This window comes from Equus asinus, chromosome 15 (genome assembly GCF_041296235.1).
Source record: "Equus asinus isolate D_3611 breed Donkey chromosome 15, EquAss-T2T_v2, whole genome shotgun sequence".
Classification (NCBI taxonomy): Eukaryota; Metazoa; Chordata; class Mammalia; order Perissodactyla; family Equidae; genus Equus; species Equus asinus.
Window position 1 is genome coordinate 11,173,173 of NC_091804.1, and position 22,816 is coordinate 11,195,988.

The window sequence follows — 22,816 nt, forward strand, 5'->3', positions numbered from 1 at the left end:
CGGCAGCTAGGGGGTCGCCCCACCCTCTGGGATTCTCTCCGGGCCTCTGCCGGGAGCCCTGAATGCTGGGCGTGGCCCCTCTGCTAATGGCAGACAGAGAGTTTTGTCTGCTGCCTGGCGGAACTCCGGCGCTTCCCCTCCGGGTCGCAGAACCGGCCTTTGAAAGTTCACCCTGCCCCGGTCCTCTCCGAGATCTCTGGCAATCCCTAGCCCCACGGGGCGGGCAACGGCAGCTGGGGGTCGCCCCGCCCTCTGGGATTCTCTCCGGGCCTCTCCCGGAGCCGTGAATGCTCAGCGTGGCCCCTCTGCTAACGGCAGACAGAGAGTTTTGTCTGCTGCCCGGGCGGAGCTCCGGCCCTTCCCCTCCGGGTCGCAGAACCAGCCTTTGAAAGTTCCCCCAGCCCCGGTCCTCTCCGAGATCTCCAGCAATCCCTAGACCCACGGGGCGGGCAACGGCAGCTGGGGGTCGCCTCGCCCTCAGGGCTTCTGTCCGGGCCTCTGCCGGGAGCCCTGAATGCTGGGCGTGGCCCCTCTGCTAATGGCAGACAGAGAGTTTTGTCTGCTGCCTGGCGGAACTCCGGCGCTTCCCCTCCGGGTCGCAGAACCGGCCTTTGAAAGTTCCCCCCGCCCCGGTCCTCTCCGAGATCTCCGGCAATCCCTAGTCCCACGGGGCAGGCAACGGCAGCTGGGAGACCTCCGTTCCCTCCGTGTCTCTCTCTGGGACCCTCCGGGCGCCCCGAGCACCAGGCTGGGTCTCCCCGCCAATGGCGGGGAGAGACTCTCCCCGCGGGCTCAGGTGTGCAACTCCAAAGTTTCCCTCTGCATTTAGGAGTAATTGCGGGGGGTTTAGGTAGGGTTCTGGTCACCTGTTTCCACCGTCGCTCCTCTGTTGTGTTCTCGCTCCTGCCCTAGATGTGTGTGGATCCTCTGGGGGCGTCCGTTGGAAGAAAGCCGCTTGCGGGTACTAGGCTGCCCGTCGGGGTCGGAGAGTTTTCACCTATTTCCACATCCTCCCGGAGGAAAGTCCATCCGCCTTCCGATGTATAGTCGCGTGGGTGTCTCAGACGTCCTGAGATGCTGTCTGGATATCCTTTGTCAAGCGATAAGTGTCCAAATAATTGTAGACTCGAAGGGCGAGAGACAAAGAGGACTACTCACGGCGCCATCTTGGATCTTCCCTGCCTGTGTTTAATTTTTTGAGGAGCATCATAATCTTTTCCGCAGTAGTTCTGCTGTATTTGTGATCCCTGTCATAGCTGCGTGCCTGTGTTCATGACTGAAAAGAGTGTGATTAGGGATGAAGTTGACTGAGGGATTTTTCTTTGGGAGACTTGAAAAAAAAAAAAAAAAAGATGAATGATGCCTGGGGAAACTTCTCTTTCACCCCGTGTTAATGAATTCCTGAAAGAGTGAAAGTCACCACGTCAACGCTGAGCCCTAGGAATTGTGGGATTTGAAATTTTTGTGCCAGATGTGACAAGGGCTGCTAGGTGGCAGAATCAAGCAACACATCCTCCTCCAACTCTTCCCACAAGGTTAATGAGGCATCACAAAAAGCAAAAGGTCCACATATTTTTCTTACTGTGGATTCCTCACGTATAATATATCGAAGTGATGAGACCCACTTTGACCCTCAGATGCAATAATAGGGCCAGATTCTGTGACACGGTTCCCAGAGGCATGAGCCTGGTGAGTGAGCTCACTGATGCTTGCATCCCAGGAGATACCACAGAGACTGCCTCGCCCAGCTCTCCACCCCAAGTCAATGGACCTCACCCCTATAGGTTACAGGTTGCTTCCTACCATGCACAAAGAAAAACTAAGTACCCAGAGACCATTTTCTACTCTCTGGAACTTTCTAAATTGTTGACTTCTGTCAACTACTCTAATAGGGCTTGTGCAGCGAGACTCAAAAGTAGTGTCCACCCTCAAACCACACAAACCAACGAGCTTACCTGTTATTCCATCTGAACGTATGCTGGCTTCATGTTTGGTTCCATGAGAGGATGTCAGTCCCAGCCTTGGCTTGGCCGTCTCACCAGCTGTGTCCAAGAACTTCACTCTGCGACTTGAACTCAACTCAGTTCAGTCCTTAGGAAGACTTGTTTAGAGAAGCAGAATTAGAGAGGATTAGCTGAAGGATATGCAGTTCGTCTGTTCTTCTTAGAAACTCCTGACGTTTATCTATCCCTGGATTAAGTCAAACCATCAAAAAAAAAGGAATTCCTGGCTGACGTTGTCCTGACCCCTTGTGGAACGCCTTTTACTGTCTTACACCTGGGGCCGGCCTCCTTTGAGTAGTGTGGTAACACTCAGCCCTACACAATTCCTGTTGTACAACTGATATCTTCACTAATCCGCTGTACGTGCTAGAGAGTAGGTACTGTGTATGAAGCCCTACAAGAGAAATGGCTCCCCAGACTCCGTGCCAGGAGCGGTTGTTCTCCTTTGAGCAATTGGCTGGCTGTGATCCTGTGTACCACATAAACCACCTACCCAGTCGTGGCTACTAGGAAGCCAGGGGGAAGCCAGGAGGCAGCAGTCTGCCTCGAGCATGGGCACAAAACAGACTAAATTTCATGTGTTAACCTTACATTTGTCTTTAACTTATTTTGTAAGTTCTTTTTCTTTTTTCTCATTACCTCACTTTAGATTGTTGAATTATCTGAATTTTTGTAAGTTATTCAGATCCTTGAGGGAGTAAATTGGGGGTATAAACATGAATCAAATATTCTCAGTTGTTTTGAATGTTTAGAGGACAAAATGTCTATAAATCATCAGTTTTCAGGTGACTGGAATATGCTCAATATGGTTGGTGTTAGCACCGTTACTGTTCTGAAATATGCCTAAACGGTAAGTTCTCAGCTCTCGGGGGCCTTGGCTCTCTTGGTCCCTCGTATCTCCAGGTGCTAGTGCTGTGCTTGGCCTGTAGTAAGTGCTCAGTTCACATTCCCTGAAATTTGAACAAACAGGATCTCTCAGCTCTCCAAGGATACCATCGGTAAGGTCTGTAGATCCTCAGAAGCAAAAAGAAGCTGTGACGCTCTCGCCTGTCCTCCACTTTGTCACACGTTGGCACTTCTAATGTTCTCCTGTCTTCCTCTCTGCAGACTCACATTTCAAGACTCCCTCCCGGTGCGGTGGCAGGACAGTCTGTGGCCATTGAAGGTGGGGTTTGCCGCCTGGAGAGCCCGGTGAACTGACCCTTCAGGCTGAGCATGAAGCGTCTGAGAGACATTTCAGAACCTGAGCTTTCAGGGTTTTTAACTCAAGTTGGATGTTTTATCTTCCTCATTTTATAATTCCTATTGCAGCCTGTGCACTGCTCACGACGCTAGTGCTGCTGTAGTTAGTTCTTAGTGATGTGCGGGCCTTTGGCGGGTGAGCGGGACTGCGTGTGTGTGTGTGTGTGTGTGTGTGTGCGCGATCAGAGTGTGTGCTTGCTTCTCCCTTGATGAAACAGAAACTCCTCCTTATCATGTAACCTAAGACCAGGAATGATTAAATCATCTTTACAAATGTGTGCTTTAACTGTTTACAAGTAAAACCTAAAGTTGCAGGAAATATTTTTTATTTCATAAAGAGGTACCAACTGTCGTTGATGTAATGTGTGTGAACTGAAGAGTAAATCTACTTGTTTAAATGATTTGACAGTGGTAGTGCTCCATTTAATAACAGTAATAAGTAATAAAGTGTTTTTATTTGCTAACCAGTTTAAGTGGATCCTGTGGTAACTTAAACTGTTGTTCTCATCCCTCATATGGGGCATTTTTCTTTAACAAAGAATGGTTTCAGTGAAACAATCTAGCAGAGAATTAAGGTCAGAACCTTTTTAAATAATAGTCTTATTGATAAAGTTTGTACTTCCTTCCTCAAGCTTTTCTAAGCTTAAATACTGCATACCTTCGAGCTGTATGTACTGTATTATGAAATAATATGTAAAGAGAACATACAGTAATGCACAGTCCTTAATTTGTGTATAATGGAATGTTATTTACAATGTAACACTGTAAATAAGAAAGCAAAATTTATGGGAAAATTCAATATTATCTTTGTTTCTTGTTTAAATATATTTTTAAGATAAAGGCACAAAAATAAAAGAAGCATATTACTGGGTATAGTGTGTGACTCCTCTTCTCAGACTAATAAATTATCTTTTGAATCTTAGATTGGAGAGCCACTTTTTATTTTGTTTGTAAAAAGTTACTTCTTCCAGAAATTACACTTTTATCCTTTTTGCTGTGACTCTGATTGTTGAAAATTCAATCTTATCTTTGTGTAGTTAGGTTGAACACTCACAAGGTGAAAGTTGAACTTAGTACATTATTGAATAGTCGATCTAGAAATTCCTAAAATTTCCCTTACAATTGAATAAAAATAACAAAAGGAAGGAATAAGAATGCTTTGAAAAATTGTAGTGGCAGCTTAAAGCTTAATGGCTTCAGTTGATAAATTGCTTCTAAATGTTATATTTAGTAATTCTGGAACCACATGAGAAAACCAAGACTTTCCTTTTATATGTAAGAAGTGGCTATCAAGCAGATACTAAAGATAGGCTCACTCTGGGAGAGGAAGTGCCCTGCAGCGTATAATCATGGCTCTGGGCGGTAACTGATAAAGCCCCAGATGAAATTATACACTTGACATCGACGTATGGCCAAATTATAAAGGAAAGACAACCAAAATGGAGTGGGTGTAAATATGAATGATTTGGGAGTTGCTGATTTATATTCCTCGTACAGGCAATTACATTTGTCTCACTGTGTTCTCGTAGACAGGTTGGTGCCAGGGTATCTGTTTCTCATTCTTAATGAGGCTGAGAACTTAGTAAGAGATGGGCTGGCTGGTGGGGAGCCTTTGGCTTCAAAAGCTTTCAAAGACCTGTTACCTGTTGGCAGAGTTTTTTCAGGAACTGGACTGGATCATGTAAAACTATCAGGACACTTTGGAGTCTGAAAATCATCTGACCTATTTCACTAGGAATGCCATTTCTTTCATCTCCTTTTGACTTTATTCCATTCATATTTAAAAGTTTGGGCTTGTTAAAGACCCCTTTTATGAAGAGTTTTAGAACTAGTCAGTATAAAAGAGCACAGCCCCTCCAAGAACAGTTTAAGACTTTATTGTCCAATTTCTAATTTTTTTTTAATGTAAGTAATATTGTAAAATCAGGAGAAAAAAGTGCTACTCAGAATCATGGAGGCAAAAATGTCACGGGTAGTATAAGTTCCTTAATTATAAGGTCAGATGTTAAAATACAGATACTGGAACCAAAGGAGGTTGATAGATATAAAATCAATCTTATTTCACACAAAAGTAGAAAAGGTACAAAGAAACAGATAATAATCTCATTTCCCAGTCTGGCTTATATCCCTTATCTTCTGAAGCTATATTTTAAAGTGCCCACGTTTAATGTGGATGATCTTAACTGTATGCCTATATTCTATTTCTTTTTAAAGCCCAAGCATTGGATGTTTGGTTCTCTTGAGTATGATTAAGGCTGATCTGGATTCCTCAAGGCCATCACTGGCATCCTGCTCTGGGTTTGGAAATAGGGCATCTTCTGGGAATGGTGAGGAGGCAGAGGGCATGTGTCCCACCTTAAGGAAGCTGGAGTGCCTGCGCTGACTGACACACGTGGCAGCCTTTTCTAGGCTTTGCCCTCCTCCTTGTCAGCCCTGCCACTTCTCCCTCCTCCTGTGTGTCTGCCTATGGAGGCCCTTTCTCATCTTTTAACTGCTGCTTCTAAATGTGAACTTGAACTCAGATATCAATATCTGTTAGAACTGTGTACAAAGTGCCTATGAACAAGTCCTAAATGCTAGACTGAAGTGCTTGTCTGTGAGCAAAACGGATGAGTTTTACTTTACGGACATGAGGACATCTCTTTTGGCTGCTCAAAAGCCTTTTGGCCTAATTCTTCCTTTTCTCCCATATTTGAGAATGGTGGTGTTGTATCCCAGTTACCTGCAGATGAGCAGGGTTACTCTATTTTGAAGCGGTGGATGGAGGGAGTGGGGAGGAAAGGAAGGAGTAAAGAAGAGAAGACTTAGAAAAGCCCTAGGATTATTCTTAAATCTTGAGATTATATTTAACTATTGTGCAGTCTCTCTTTTTTTTTAATCTGGTCATTGTTATAAAAGCAATTCATGCTTGTTACAAAAAATAAGAAAATAAGGAAAAGCAAGAAAAAATTTATAACCCCACTTTCCCAGAGGCAACAGTTAATAACACTTTAGCTTATATCCTTATAGAATCCTTTTGTGCATAAATTTTGTATGAGTTTTTTGACACAAAAATGAGGTTATATTGAACCTCCAAAATTGGGTTGTATAACCTGCAGTTTTCACTTAGTAATATCGTGGAAAGATGTCTAGACTTACGGGGTTACACAGTACCTCATTTACTGTTTCCCCATGCAATGCTGGTTTGGCTAATGCTGTTCAATATATATATTTTGTACTAAAACGTTTGTAGCATTCACAGTGCTGACAGTACAGCCAGCCTCTGTTCTCTCAGGCCGCATAGTGGGCACTGTGGTAAGGTCTTAGCCCATGAAAGCCAGCTCAGCAGGCGCCCTAGAGCAGACCACTGTCATTGCCCATGGATGCTCCCTTTCAGAGTGTGCTAGACAACTTTTAAAGGCTAATAGCTGCACCTCTGTGCCTGAGGACTTGTTCTAGAACCATGGAAAGCTGCTCTGTCCCTTCACACAGCAGGCCAGAAGTGCCAGGGAGTCAGCACTTCCCAGAAGCATCTCTCAACAAGTGATGGACGCAAGTAGAGTATAAATATACTAGCTCCCTTGGGATTAATTATCCCTTGGGTGGGATAATTCTGAGGCATGTGTTTCACACTGTTTTTGAGAGATTTCCCACAGGAATTAAGCTCCAGTTGCCCAGTGTGGTAGATAACTTATTAATACATCTTGTGTTAGCATTCTTCCCTTCCCTGTACCCTTCTTGACTCCCCTACTTGTGTTTCCTGGAAGTGTCTCCCAAATGAGCTACTTGCACTGGACTCCTTGTCTCAGGGTTGCTTCTGGGGAACTTGAAACTAAAAAACATTCTATTCCATATACTCTTGGCCACTATGCCTTGGTGGGCCTTTATACCCTCTCCTACTGAGAAGGTGGACTTGCCATTCTGCTTGTGCACCCCACTGGGGTCTGTTTTCCTGCCTTATGCTTCATCCATAACATCTAATGAACATTCTCCAAGTGATAAGGCTGGATGTGCCACAAAAGTGGAAGTTTAAAACTAAGTTGGTGTGATAGACGCCAGACTGCTGGATACTGATGAACACTTTTAAGGAGGTGGTGAATAAACAGAAGCTGAAGAGCAGCAGTCCGTCAAGGATTTGTGGTCACCTTAGAGAAATGACCTAGAATTGCATTAAGAGTAGTTGGAAGAAACTATAGTCAAAGGCATATTATGCTTTAAGAGATTTGAAGAGACCAACTGTGGTTGCCAGTGTCCCCATAATGTGAACCATCTCCATGATGGCCATGCTATGGCAACCTCATTTGGCACCCATTTCCAGAATGCCATCTCTCAAGCTTCCTCAAAGCCATCTCTCTGGATATCCATAACATAATTTTATGGTTAAATTAAAAAAAGAAAACCTGAGGCCGGCCCTGTGGTATAATGGTTAAATTCGGCACACTCCACTTCAGCAGCCTGTGTTCATGGATTGGGATCCCTGGTGCGGACCAACACTGCTCATCGGCCATGCTGTGGAGGTGACTCACGTATAAAGTGGAGGAAGATAGGCACAGATGTTGGCTCAGGGCTAATCTTCAGCAAAAAAAACCTCCCAACGTTTCTTTTTCTTTTTAAATTATTTTATTGAGGTCATATTGGTTTGTAACATGGTATAATTTCAGGTGTATATTATTACTTATCAGTTTCTGTATAGACTGCATTGTGTTCATCACAAATAGTGTAATTTTTATTCATCACAATACTTATGCGCCTCTTTACCGCTTTCGCCCTTTCCCCCGACACCCTTCCTCTCTGGTAACCACTAATCTATTCTCCTTATGCATGTGCTTGTTTATCTTCCACATATGAGTGAAATAACATGGTGTTTGTCTTTCTCTGTCTGGCTTATTTCACTTAACATAATACTCTCAAGGTCCATTCATGTTGTTGCAAATGGGACAATTTTTCCTTTTTTCTGGCTGAGTAGTATTCCATTGTATGTATACACCACATGTTCTTTATCCATTCATCAGTTGGTGGGCCCTTGGATTGCTTCACATCTTGGCTATTGTGAATAATGCTGCAGTGAGCAGAGGAGTGCATAAGTCTCTCTGGATTGTTATTTCATGTTCTTTGCATAAATACCTAGTAGTGGGATAGCTGGATCATATGGTATTTCTTTTTTTAATTTTTTGAGAAATCTCTGTACTGTTTTCCATAGTGGCTGTACCATTTTGCATTCCCACCAACAGTGTATGAGAGTTCCTTTTTCTCCACATCCTCTCCAACATTTATTTTTTGTCTTAATTATAGCCAGTCTGACAGGCATAGGGTGACATCTCATTGTAGTTTTGATTTGAATTTCCCTAATAGTTAATGGTGTTGAACATCTTTTCATGTGCCTTTTGGCCATCTGAATATCTTCTTTGGAAAAATGTCTGTTCATATCCCCTGGCTGTTTTTGTTTTTTTTTTTTTTGAGGAAGATTAGCTCTGAGCTAACATCTGCCACCAATCCTTCTCCTTTTTGCTGAGGAAGACTGGCCCTGAGCTAACATCCATGCCCATCTTCCTCTACTTTGTATGTGACACCTGCCACAGCATGGCTTGACAAGCGGTGTGTAGGTCTGTACCCAGGATCTGAACCGGCCAACCCCAGGCTGCTGAAGTGGAACGTGCAAACTTAACCACTGCACCATTGGGCAGGCCCCATCCTCTGCCTGTTTTTTGATCAGGTTGTTTGTTTTTTTGTTGTTGAGTTGTATGAGTTCTTTATATATTTTGGAAATTAACCCCTTGTCGGATATATGATTTGCAAATATTTTCTCCCAGTTGGGGGGTTGTCCTTTTATTTTGTTCATGGTTTCCTTTGCCTTGAAGAAGATTTTCAGTCTGATATAGTCCCAATTGTTTATTTTTTCTTTTGTTTCCCTTTCCTGAGTAGACATGATATTTGAAAAGAAGCTGCTAAGATTGATGGCAAAGAGTGTACTGCCTATATTTTCTTCTAGGAGTTTTATGGTTTCAGGTCTTACATTCAGATCTTTAATCCATTTTGAGTTAACTTCTGTGTATGGTGTAAGGTAATGGTCTACTTTCATTCTTTGGCATGTGGCTGTCCAGTTTTCCCAGCACCATTTATTGAAGAGACTTTCCTTCCTCCATTGTATGTTCTCGGCTCATTTGTGGAAAATTTGCTGTCCATAGATATGTGGTTTTATTTCTGGGCTTTCAATTCTGTTCCATTGATCTGTGTGTCTCTTTTTCTGCCAGTACTATGCTGTTTTGATTACTATTGCTTCATAGTATATTTTGAAGTCAGGGATTGTGATGCCTCCAGGTTTGTTCTTTTTTCCTCAGGATTTCTTTAGCTATTCAGGGTCTTTTGTTGTTCCATATAAATTTTAGGATTCTTTGTTCTATTTCCGTGAAGAATGTTATTGGGATTCTGGTTGGGATTGCATTGAATCTGTAGATTGCTCTAGGTAATAAGGACATTTTAACTATGTTTATTCTTCCCATCCATGTGCATGGAATCTCTTTCCATTTCTTTATGTCTTCTTCAATTTCTTTCAATAATGTCTGATAGTTTTCAGTGTATAGTATTCACCTCCTTGGTTAAATTTATTCCTAGATATTTTATTCTTTTGTTGCAATTGTAAGTGGGATTGTATTCTTGACTTCTCTTTCTGCTACTTTATTATTAATGTATGGAAATGCAACTGATCTTTGTAAGTTGATTTTGTACCCTGCAACTTTTCTGTAGTTGGTGATTGTTTCTAATAGTTTTCTGATGGATTCTTTACGGTTTTCTCTATATAGGATCATGTCACCTGCAAACAGTGAATTTTACTTCTTCCTTTTCAGTTTGGATACCTTTTATTTCTTTTTTTTTGCCTAATTACCCTGGCCAAAACCTTCAGTGCTATGTTGAATAGGAGTGACGAGAGTGGGTACCGTTGTCTTGCTCCTATTCTCAGAGGAATGGCTTTCGGTTTTTCACCATTAAGTATGATGTTGGCTGTGGGTTTGTCATATATGGTCTTTATTATGTTGAGGTACTTTCCTTCTACACTCATTTTATTCGGAGTTTTTATCATCAATGGGTGTTGGATCTTGTCAGATGTTTTCTCTGGATCTGTTGAGGTGATCACGTGATTTTTATTCCTCATTTTGTTAATGTGGTTTATCAAATTGATTGATTTGCAGATGTTGAACCATCCCTGTGTCCCTGGTACAAATCCCACTTGTTCATGGTGTATGATCCTTTTAATGTATTGTTATATTCACTTTGCCAATATTGTTTTGAGGATTTTTGCATCTATGTTCATCAGCAATATTGACCTGTAGGTTTCCTTCTTTGTGGTGTCCTTGTCCGGTTTTGATATCAGAGTAATGTTGGCCTCATGGAATGAGTTAAGAAGCATTCCATCTTCTTCAATATTTTGGAATAGTTTGAGAAGGATAAGTATTAAATCGTCTTTGATTGTTGTTAGAATTCTCCATAAAAGCCATCTGGTCCTGAACCTTTGTTTTTTAGGGAGGTTTTCGCTTACTGTTTCAATCTCTGTACTTCTTATTGGTCTATTCAGATTCTCTATTTCTTCTTGATTCAGTTTTGGCAGGTTGTATGAGTCTAAGAATTTATCCATTTCTTTTAGATTGTCCAATTAATTGGCATATGGGTTTTCATAGTTTCTCTTATAATCCTTTGTACTTCTGTGGTATCTGTTGCAGTTCCTCCTTCATTTTTAATTTTCTTTATTTGAGCCTTCTCTCTTTTTTTCCTAGTGAGTCTAGCTAAGGGTTTGTCAATTTTGTTTATCTTCTCAAAGAACCAGCTCTTATATTCATTGATCCTTTCTATTTTTTTAAGTCTCTATTTCATTTATTTCTGGCCTGATTTTTATTATTTCCTTCCTTTTGCTGATTTTGGCTTTGTTTGTTCTTCTTTTTCTAGTTCTATTAGGTATAGTTTAAGATTGCTTATTTGAGATTTTCTTATTTGTTGAGGTAGGCCTGTATTGCTATAAATTTCACTCTTAGTACTGCTTTTGCTGCATCCCTAACAGTTGGTATGTTGTGTTTTCATTTTCATTTGTCTCTAGACATTTTTAAATTTCTCCTTTGATTTCTTCATTGATCCAATGGTTGTTCAGTATCATGTTGTTTAGTCTCTACATATTTGTGACTTTCTCAGCTTTTTTCTGGTAGTTGATTTCTAGCTTCATAGCATTGTGGTTGGAAAAGATGCTTGATATGGTTTCAGTATTCTTAAATTTATTTAGGCTTGCCTTGTTTCCCAACATATGGTCTGTCTTTGAGAATGTTCCATGTGCACTTGAGAAGAATATGCATTCTGCTGTTTTTGGATGGAATGTTCTATATATCTCTATCAGTCCATCTGGTTTAGTGTTTCATTTAAGGCCACTTTTCCTTGTTGACTTTCTGTCTGGATGATCTATCCACTGATGTGAGTGAGGTGTTGGGGTCCCCTACTATTATTGTGTTGCTGTCAATTTCTCCCTTTAGGTCTGTTAATAGTTATTTTATATACTTTGGTCCTCCTTTGTTAGATGCATACATATTCATAAGTGTTATGTCCTCTTGGTGGAATGTCCCTTTTATCATTATATACTGCCCCTCTTTGTCTCTCATTATCTTTTTTATCGTGAAGTCTACTTTGTCTGATATAAGTATGGAAACACCTGCTTTCTGTTGCTTGCTGTTTTCTTGGAGTATCATCTTCCATTCCTTCACTCTGAGCCTAAGTTTGTCTTTAGAGCTGAGATGTGTTTCCTGGAGTCAGCATATTGTTGGGTTTTGTTTTTTAATCCATCTAGCCATTCTGTGTCTTTTGATTGGAGAATTCAATCCATTTGCATTTAGAGTGATTATGTATATATAAGGGCTTAATACTACCATTTTATCTCTTGTTTTCTGGTTGTTCTGTATTTCCATTATTTCTTTTCCCTTATATTTCTGACTGCCATTTCAGTTTGGTGGTTTTCTCTGGTGGCTTTATGAGTTTTCTCTTTATTTGTAATTTGTGGCTCTGCTCTGATTTTTTGTTTAGTGGTTACAAAGAGGTTTGTATCAAAGATCTCATAGATGAGATAGTCCACTTTCACATAGCCTCTTATTTTCATTAGCCTAAGCAGATTCCATCCCTTCCCTCTTCCCCTTCTGAGTTATTGTTGTCACAAATTATTCTTTTTTGTGTTGTGAATTTGTGACTAAATTGAAGTGTTCATAGTTTTTTTTTGATGCTTTCTTTCCCTTTCTCTTTTACGTTATAGTTAAGTGTTTGCTAGTGTGTTCTGATAGCTGCAGTTTTCTGATTTTGTCTTCTATTTATCTCCTTTCTCAAAGCTTTGTAAGCCTTTGCCTTTTTGTTTCAGGTAGGAGGACTTTCTTCCTCATTTCTTGTATGGGAGGTCTAGGGGCAATGAACTCTCTCAGCTTTTGTTTATCTGAGAAAGTTTTTATTTTGCTTTCATATGTGAAAGATAGTTTCACTGGATAGATAGAGTATTCTTGGCTAACAGTCTTGCCTTTCAGTATTTTGAATATATCATTCTGTTCTCTCCTAGCCAGTAAGGTTTCTGCTGAGAAATCCCCTGAAAGCCTGATAGGGGTTCCTTGGTTGATTATTTTCTTCTGCCTTGATGCCCTTAATATTTTATCTTTGTCATTGACTTTTGCCAGTTTTACTATTATATGCCTTGGAGAAGGTCTTTTTGCATTGATGTAATTAGGAGTTCTGTTGGTTTCATGTACTTGTAGGTCCCGTTTGTTCCCTGGGTTTTGGAAGTTCTCAGCTGTTATTTCTTTGAACAAGCTCACTGTTCCTTTCCCCCTCTCTTCTCGCTCTGGATTACCTATAATCCTTATGTTGCTTTTCCTATTTGAGTCAGATATTTCTCAAAGAACTTCTTCATGTTTTAAAGATTTTAGTTCTCACTCCTCCTTCACCTGAAGCATTTATATATTTCTATCCCTTAATTCACTAATTCTGTCCTCTATAATGTCAGCTCTATTTGTTATGGTTTCTAGATTATTTTTTATCTCATTGATTGTGTTCTTCACATCCAGAATTTCTGTATAGTTTTTTTAATGGCTTCAATCTCTTTGGTGAAGTATTTCTTCTGCTTATTAATTTTATTCCTGGGCTCATTGAACTGTCTTTCTGAGTTTTCTTATAACTTGTTGAGTTTCTTTATAACTATTTTGAATTCTCTATCATTTAGATTGTAAACTGTGACTTCAGGATTGGTTTCTGGAGAATTGTCATTTTTCTTCTGCTCTGCAATATTACTATAGTTCTTGATGGTGTTTGATGAATTGATCCTTTGCCAGCACATTTGTGGTAGTATCAGGTCAGAGATTCCACCTGCCACCACTGGGGGTGTGGGGCAGGAGGTGTGTTTTCTGATCCTGCTCCATCTGCTGGTGATTATGTTGGTCAGGCTGCTCTGCGTTTGGGTGGGCTGGCCGAAGCTGCTTTCCAGGTTGTGCTCACACAGGCAGGGCCTCTGTGCTCAGCTGGCAGGCTACTATTGTGTGGGAAGGTAAGGCCACTGCACTCACCAGGGTACTGGCTGTGCTGCTGCACTAGGTGGGAAGGGCACTTTCTCGCAGGTGGTTCTGCTGAGCTGCTTCACTTGGTGAGTAGGGTGCTTTGGTGGGGACTAAGCCACTGCCACTTGGTGGGGAGCATTCCCACAGGCAGGGCCACCATGGCATGGTGGGTTCTCCCATGGGCTGGACTACCACTCTAAATGGATGCACTTGCATGCCAGCTGCCCTGCCTCCACTTACAGTCACCCTGGCTGCTGTATGAGGATCTGAAAACTGGATTGTCACCACTGGGGAGCGGGACGGGGTCAACTCACCTAGTTCCGCTCCTTCCCAGGGATCCAGTCCACCCACCTTCAGATGTATGGCTGTGTGGATCTCTCAGGTGTCCTGTTGTGCTGTATAGGGAATCCTCTGTTGGTTAATGCATGTCAGCTTAGTTGAAACATAGAGGCTAGAGACAAAGGGAACAACTCTGCCATGATGCTGATGTCACTCCCAACATTGTTCTTAAAATGTTGAAGTCAGTACTCAACTTTGTTCTGACACAAAGCCTATAATTGCTTAACTTAGTGAATCTCTTTGTGCTGTGAAGCCCAGTCTCCTTGTACAACTTAAAGTTACAGTGGTTAGTTGAGGGGTAGAGGACCTACAAAGAGACTACACATGGAAGCCACTCTTCCCTCCCAGGAACTCTGGCTCAAGAAAACTGTGAGCTCAGAAGAAATGAGCCCCTGTGAGTATGATTAATTTTTTTTACTTTGACTGTATTCTAAACCTTTTGCCAAAACTAATTAAGCAGGGGAAGGAGAGGTGCGTGGGTGAAAGTAGTGGGCTGTACACGTGGGAGTATGTGAGTGGAAAGTTGGCAGCATAAAAGTCATTCTTTTGCATTAACATTTGTTCTGGGACATTAAGAATTCTTAAGGAATACACTGCCTTTCCCCAACACTTAATTTGGGTTCAAGTTCACAAGGTATTAGCTCAGATGTCTATCATCAGAGACCCACAGACTGACCAAATTGACCAGGCAGTTTTTCTTTTCCACATGCTGCTGTCTCTGAAGTGTATGGCCACAGGAAGGATTAAATCTAAAACTGGCAAGGGTCTCCCTCTGAGGCTGTGCACTCAGCTTCCAGAAACCCATCAGTCAAGCCCAAGGTGGTTCGTCAGGACCAGTTGTGGAAAGTGGGAGGGAAAGCAAGCATGGTGGTTTCTCCTTTACATGGTAGAGTCACTGAAGCTCTGAAACCACAATGGCAAAGCCAGAAATACTGGGCGAGGGTTTCTCTGGTTGAACTGCCATGGAGAGTTCTCTGATTGTCAATAGAGCTTCAGAAGCTGGAAAGAAAAATCTCTAAATAATTCCTTTAACCTCTGTGGTCACTATTATGTTTCAGATCCAAAGAGTTGCACCTAAAATAGCCTTTCCTGGCCTTGGAAAATCCAGCAACACGTAAGAGAGAGATCTTGTTCTTCTAATGTAATAAGAAAAATGTGTGTTCTTTTCCATTTAGAAGTAGTAAGATTTTAATCTATCCACCCAAGTTTTTCCCTCAAACCTGTTAACTAGCAGTCTTCTCCATATGTTAACTAGCAGTAATGTGCCTCTTGGTCATCTGGTTATTGATAACTCCATTCTTTATTTTGTTATTTTTTATTCTTTTATTTTCTTTTAAACTGAGATTCATAATAGTTTACATCATTATGAAATTTCAGTTATACATTATTTCTTGTCTGTCACCACGTAAGTGCTCCTCTACACCCCCTGTGCCCAGCCTCCACCCCCCTTCCCCTGGTAACCACTGAACTATTTTGTTTGTCCATGTGTTTGTTTATATTCCACATATAAGTGAAATCATATGGTGTTTGTCTTTCTCAGTCTGGCTTATTTCACTTAGCATGATACCCTCCAAGCCTGTCCATGTTGCAAATGGGATGGTTTTGTCTTTTTTATGGCTGAGTAGTATTCCATTGTATATATATATATATACCACATCTTCTTTATCCAATCATCAGTCAGTGGGCACTTGGATTGTTTCCATGTCGTGGCTATTGTGAATAGTGCTGCAATGAACATAGGGATGCATATGTTATTTTGGATTGTTGATTTCAAGTTGTTTGGGTAGAATACCCAGTAGTGGGGTAGCTGGGTCATATCGTATTTCTATTTTTAGTTTTTTGAGGAATCCCCATACTGTTTTCCATAGTGACTGCACCATTTGCATTCCCACCAGCAGTGTATGAGGGTTCCCTTTTCTCCACACCCTCTCCAACATTTGTTATTTTTGGTCTTGTTAATTACAGCCATTCTGACTGCTGTAAGGTGATATCTCATTGTAGTTTTGATTTGCATTTCCCTAATGGTTAGTGATGTTGAGCATCTTTTCATGTACCTGTTGGCCATCTGTATATCTTTTGAAAAATGTCTGTTCATATCCTCTGCCCATTTTTTGATCAGGTTGTTTGGGGGGTTTTTTGTTGAGTTGTGTGAGTTCTGTATATACTTTGGATATCAACCCCTCGTCTGATAAATGATTTGCAAATATTTTCTCCCAGTTGGTGGGTTATCTTTCCATTTTGTTGATGGTTTCCTTTGCTTTGTAGAAGCTTTTTAGTCTGATGTAGTCCCATTTGTTAATTTTTTCTTTTGTTTCCTTGGTAACTCCATTCTTCTGGGTGCTCCAGCAAAATTCTTGGGATCATTTGTCTTATGCATCTATTGCTGCATAACAAACTGCAAAAGGCTTAGATTAAACAACAACTATTTTATTTTCTCACAATTCTGTAAACTAGGCTTGGCTTCACTCAGTGATTTTCTTCTGCTCTTGTTGGTGGTCATTGGTGTGCTGCATTCGGCTGGAGGTGAGTTGGGGGCTGATCTGTCTGAGTGTTCTTTCTCCATACAGGCTCAGGGCCTCTCCCTCTACATTGTCTTTCCATGCTGCCTTTCTCACATGACATGGCAGGTCAAGGTTCCCAGGAACACAAAAGCAGAAGCTACCAGCCGTTTTTAGGGTTAGGTCCAGAATCAGCCCAGCATCACTTTTGCCACATTTATTGCTTAAATCAAGTCACCTGGCTCAGCTCAGATTCAAAAGGAAGGGACTGCATAAAGGCGTGAATCCAGAGGCAAGGCTCATTGGGTGCCACCAACCCGCCATCCTTGAATCTACTTTCTATCCTATTTTACAGCCAATCCATCAACAAATACTATTGGCTCTCCTTTAAAGTGTATCTTGAGTCCAGCCACTTCTCATCCTCTCCACTGCTACCATCTAGATCGTCTCTTACCTGAATTACTACAACAGGATCCTCACTGGTCTCCTTGTGTTCACTCTTGCCACACAGTTACTCGTGCATCCAGCAGCCAGAAGGAGTCCGAACATGGCACTCCTCTGCTCAAAACCTTCCAGTACATCTTGCCCCAGAGTCCCCACAAGACCCTAGGATCTGCTACCTGTCATTCTCTGACCCACTTCCTCTAGTTCCCCTTGCTTACTCTGCTCCAGCCATCCTGGCCTCCTTGCTGTTCTTTGAGTAGCCCAGACACCCTCCCATTTCAGAACCATTGCACATGCTTTAATCTCTCTGTGGAAAGCACTTTCCCAATGGATCCACGTGGCTTGCTCCTACTTCATCTCCTTCAACTCTTTGCTCAAACATTACCTTCTTGATGAGCACCGTCCTCACCACACTCCCCTCAGCACTCTGCATCCCCTTCCTGCTTTATTTTCTTCCTCTAGCACTTGTCATTTCTAATCTACCCTAACAGACATGTTTGTTGGTTTATGTGTCTGCCTCCATTTGAAATCCCAATGAAAACAGGGATTTTTGTGTCATTCATGCCCTACTTCTAGTACCTAGGACAGGGCCTAGTACATAACACATCCTCAATAAGTATTTGTTTAATGAATAAATGAAGGTTCCTTGTGGTGACATGGAAGAGACCGTGTGGAGCAGTGTATTAGTTTTCTATTGTTGTCATAACAAATTACCACAAACTGAGCAGCTTAATAAAGACAAATTTATCTCACAATTCGGTAAGTCAGAAGTCGTCAGCTGGTTTCTCTGCTCCAGTTCCCACAGGCCAAAATCAAGGTGTTGGCAGGGCTGCCTTCCATTTGGGTGGTGCTAGGGGAGAAATTGTTTTCAGCTCATTCAGGTTCTTGGCAGGATTCAGTTCCATGAGGTTGTAAGAATGAGGTCCCAAGCCAGCACTGGTGGCCTAGTGGCACTCTCACTGCTTCGGTGGCTCAGGTTCGTTTTTGGTCACAGAACCACACCACCTGTCTGTTGTCATGCTGTGTTGGTGGCTCACGTGGAAGAACTAGAAGGACTCGCAACTAGGATATACAACCATGCACTGGGACTTTGGGGAGGGAAAAAAGAAAAAAAAAGTGGGAATTGACAATAGACGTTAGCTCAGGATGACTCTTTCTCTGCGAAAAACTGAATGAGATCCCCATTTCCTTGCTGGCTGTTGGCTGGGGGAGAGTAAATTTAACAAACCTACAAATATATACTTGCTCTCCTTTCTTATCTCAGATTTTTTAATTGCCATAAAATTATATTAGGTAATAGTTATAATATATTGTTACATTTGTAACATCTGTAGATGTAATATGTGTGTCAATTATAGCACAAAAAGGGAGAATAGTGAATAGAGCTATACAGGAGTAACATTTCTATTACTTGCAGGAATTATGTTAATATAAATCTAAAGTACATTCTGATAAATTAAGATATATGTGGTAAGCCCAGAGCAACTACTAAGAAAATAACTAAATAAATAGCAAAAAACAAATCATTAAAAGCATTAAATTACATTGGAAGTATTCACTTAATGCAAAATAAAGCAGTCAAGGAGGAATACAGGAACAAAATAAAAATAGATTATGAGACATATAGAAAACAAAAAATTAAATAGCAGATGGAAATCTAACTATATCAATAGTATTTGATATTGTATTAGGGTTCTCCAGAGAAATAGAAGCAATGGGATGTGTGTATATAGACAGAAGATGTTTCATAAGGAATTGGCTCACACAGTTATGGAGCCTGGCAAACCAAATCTGCAGTGTGGACCAGTAGACCTGAGACCCAGCAGACCCAATTGTGCAGTGCCAGTCTCCAGGCTGGCAGCTTGGAGACCCAGGAGAGTTAATTGTGCAGATGAAGTCTGAAGGAAGTCTCCTGGAGAATTCCCTCTTGTTCAGGGAGGTCAGTCTTTTTTGTTGTTCAGGATCTCAACCGACTGGATGAGGTCCACTCACATTATGGTGGGCAATCTGTTTTACTCAGTGTTCACTAATTTAAATGTTAATCTCATCCAAAAATACCCTCCAAGTTGACACATAAAGTTAACTGTCATAGATGTTAGTGGATTAAACAAGCCAATCAAAAGGCTGAGATTGTCAGCCTGGATTAAAAAATAAATCCAATGATATTCTATCTACAGGAGACACACTTTAGGTTAAAATATACAAATAGGTTGAAAGTGAAAAGATGGAACAAGATATATCATGCAAACAGAAACCATAAGAAAGCTGGAGTGGCTATGCTAATATCAGACAGACTTAAAAACACAATATATTGCAAGAGATAAAGAGAGGCATTTTATAATGATAAAAGGATCAATCCATCAGGAATTTATAACAGTTATAAATATACATGCAAAAGAAAATAAAAATGAATAAATATATATGCCTGTAACAGCACAGCCCCAAAATACATGAAGCAAAGGCTGACACAATTGAGGGGATGAATAAACAATTCAACAAGGATAGTCAGAGACTTCAATAGCCCACTTTAAATATTGGAGAGAACAACTAGGAAGAAGATCAATAAGAAAATAAAAGACTTGGACAACACCATACACAAGGTGTACCTAACAGACATCTATAGAACGCTCTGCCCGACAACAGCAGAATATACATTCTTCTCAAGTGCTCGTGAAGCATTCTCCGGGACAGACCTTACGCTAGGCCATAACACAAGCCTCAAATTTAAAAGGATTGAAATCAACAAAGTATGTTCTCTGATCACAATAGAATAACATTAGAAGTTGCTAATTGAAAGAAATTGGGGAAATTCACCAATATGTGGGAATTAAACAATACACCCCTAAATAACCAATGAGTCAAGTGAAAAGTAGAAAATACTTTGAAATGAATTAAAATGAAGACACAGCATACCAAAGTTTATGGGGTGCAGCTATAAACCAGTGCTTAAAGAGAAATTTATAACTAAGTGCCTACATTAAAAAAGAAGATCTCAAATCAACAACCAAATATTTTACTTTAAGACACTGCAAAAATAAGAGCAAACTAAACCCAAAGCAAGTAGAAGGAAATAGGATTAGAGTGAGAATTAATTGAACAGAGAATAGGAAAACAATAGAGAAAATTGATGAAACCGAAGTTAGTTCTTCGAAAAGATCAATAAAATTAAACAATTGTTAGCTAGATGCACCAAGAAAAAATAGAGAGGACTCAAATTAATAAAATCATAAATAAAACATGGACAATACTACTGAAGTTACAGAAATAAAAAGAATATAAAGGGAATGCCGTGAACAACAAAGTGCCAATAAATCAGATAACTTAGATGAAATTAACAAATTCTAGAAAGATACAAACTACCACAACTGACTCAAGAAGAAATGGAAAATGTGAATAAGACCTATAACAAGTAAAGAGATTCAGTCAGTAATCAAAACTTCCCAGGAAGAAAGTTCAGTACTGGGTAGTTGTACTGGTTAATTGTACCAACATTTAAAGAAGAATTAATACCAATTCTTCACAAACTTTTCCAAAAAATAGACAAGATGGGGACACTTCCCAATTTATTCTATGAGGTGCAGCCACTTTGGGACAGTCAGGCAGTTCCTCAAACAGTTAAACATTGAATTTTTCCCTCCTAGGTATATGCCCAGGAGAAATGAAAGCATGTCCACACAAAAACTTGTACACAAATGTCCATAGCAGCATTATTGATAATAGCTGAAAGGTGGAAACAATCCTAATGTCCATCAACTGATAGATTACATAAGCAAAATGTAGCACATCCATAGAATGGAATATTATTTGTCAATAAAAAGTAATAAGTAGTGATAAATGCTACAGCGTGGATGAACTTTGAAAACATTATGCCATGTGAAAGAAGCCAGTCACAAAGGGCCATATGTTGTATGATGCCATTTATTTAAAATGTCCATTATAGGTAAATCTATAGAGACAGACTGTAGTCTTTTTGTTGTTTTTTGTGTGTATGTGAGGAAGATTGGCCTTGAGCTAACATCTGTGCCAATCTTCCTCTATTTTGTATGTGGGATGCCGCCACAATGTGGCTTGACAAACGGTGCATGGGTCTGCACCCGGGATCCAAACCTGCAAACCCTGGGCCACTGAAGTGGAGCACGCAAACTTAACCACTACATCACTGGGCTGGCCCAAGACTGTAGATCAGTTATTTCCTAGTCTGGGAGGGATGGGGGGATTTCAGGGGGTATGACTGAGGGGTGTGGGGTCTTTTTGGATTAATGAAGATGTGCTGAAATTGATTGTAGTGCTGAATGCACAACTCTGTGAATATAGTAAAAGCCATTGAATTGTACACTTCAAATGGGTGAATTGTATGATATGTGAATTGTATCTCAATAAAGTTGTTAAAAAATAGATAATAATCTAGGAATATGTATTGGAAGAGAATACCATGTCCTATCAAATTCTTCACTTTTCTTGATTGATCATTCTCAATTTTTCCAAACGTTTTTACATGTATTTTTAAAAATTAAGATGTTTATTTTTTTTTTTACCATAACTACAGTGACCTAGCCACATTAAACATCTAAAACTTTTAACAATATTTCTTTCATGTCATTAAAAGTCCATTAAAGGGCCAGTCCGATGGCACAGCCGTTAAGTTCACATGTTCCACTTCAGTGGCCCAGGGTTCACTGGTTCGGATCCCGGGTGCAGACATGGCACCGCTTGGCAAGCCATTCTGTGGCAGGCGTCCCACATATAAAGTAGAGGAAGGTGGGTACGGATGTTAGCTCAGGGCCAGTCTTCCTCAGCAAAAAAGAGGAAGATTGGCAGCAGATGTTAGCTCAGGGCTGATCTTCCTCCAAAAAAAAAAAAAAGTCCATTAAAGTTAAAATTTCCAGTTGCATTATGTATTAGATTGCTAGGTCTACCATAATAAAGTATTACAAACTAGTTGGCGTAAGCAACAGAAATTTAATTTCTCACAATTCTGAAGGTTAGAAATCTGAGATTAAGGTCTCGGCTGGCTGATTTCTTCTGAGGCTTCTCTCCTTGGCTTATAGATGGCCATTTCATCTCTCTGTCTTCACATGGTCTTCCCTCTGTGTGTCTGTGTCCGAATCTCCTCTTCTTATAAGGACACCAGTCATATTGGATTAGGGGCCACCCTAATGATGTCATTTTACCTTAATTACCTTTTTTTTTTTAAAGGCCCTATCTCCAAATATGGTCACAGTCTGAAGTACTGAGGGTTAGGACTTCAACATATGAATTTAGAGGGGGCATGATTCAAACCATAACAAATTATAAATGTCATTTTAAAAAACATTTGCTTGTTTGAATGAGGACCCCTTGTAAATAAAAAAGGTTCACACTTCCCTAGTGTTAACATAAATTATTGTAGAATAATGCCGCTTAAAAATATACAAACAGAGGTGCCAGCCCCTGGAGTAGTGGTTAAGTTCCACACACTCCACTTCAGCGGCCTCGGTTTGCAGGTTCAGATCCCAGGTGCAGACCTACACCACCCATCAGCCATGCTGTGGCGACAACCCACATACAAAATAGAGGAAGATCGGCACAGATGTTAGCTCAGGGCAAATCTTCCTCAGGAAAAAAAAATTATACAAACACAAAACTAGGTATAAACTTAGGTGTCTAGCTCTTTTGCAATCATAAATCCAAGTAGACTTCCAAATGAATGCAAAAAAACCCAAAATCAATAAAGTTTATATTAGCAATGATATAATATAATGGTTACATTACA

At 40.7% G+C, this 22,816-nt stretch overlaps 1 protein-coding gene across 5 annotated transcripts in view; it reads left to right on the forward strand.

Annotated features, from left to right (window-relative positions):
• TASP1 (taspase 1) overlaps positions 1-22,816 on the forward strand; it is a 310,101-nt gene that overhangs the window by 255,370 nt on the left and 31,915 nt on the right. For 3 of the 5 annotated variants that reach the window (XR_011494552.1, XM_070485553.1, XM_070485555.1), the window contains one exon: positions 3,111-4,167. The exons of 1 other annotated variant lie outside the window; for it this stretch is intronic. Coding sequence is in view for 3 of the 4 variants with exons in the window: in XM_070485553.1 (XP_070341654.1) it covers positions 3,111-3,203 (93 nt within the window). In the remaining variant the exon portion in view is untranslated. One more of the 5 variants, XM_070485551.1, reaches the window with a different exon arrangement.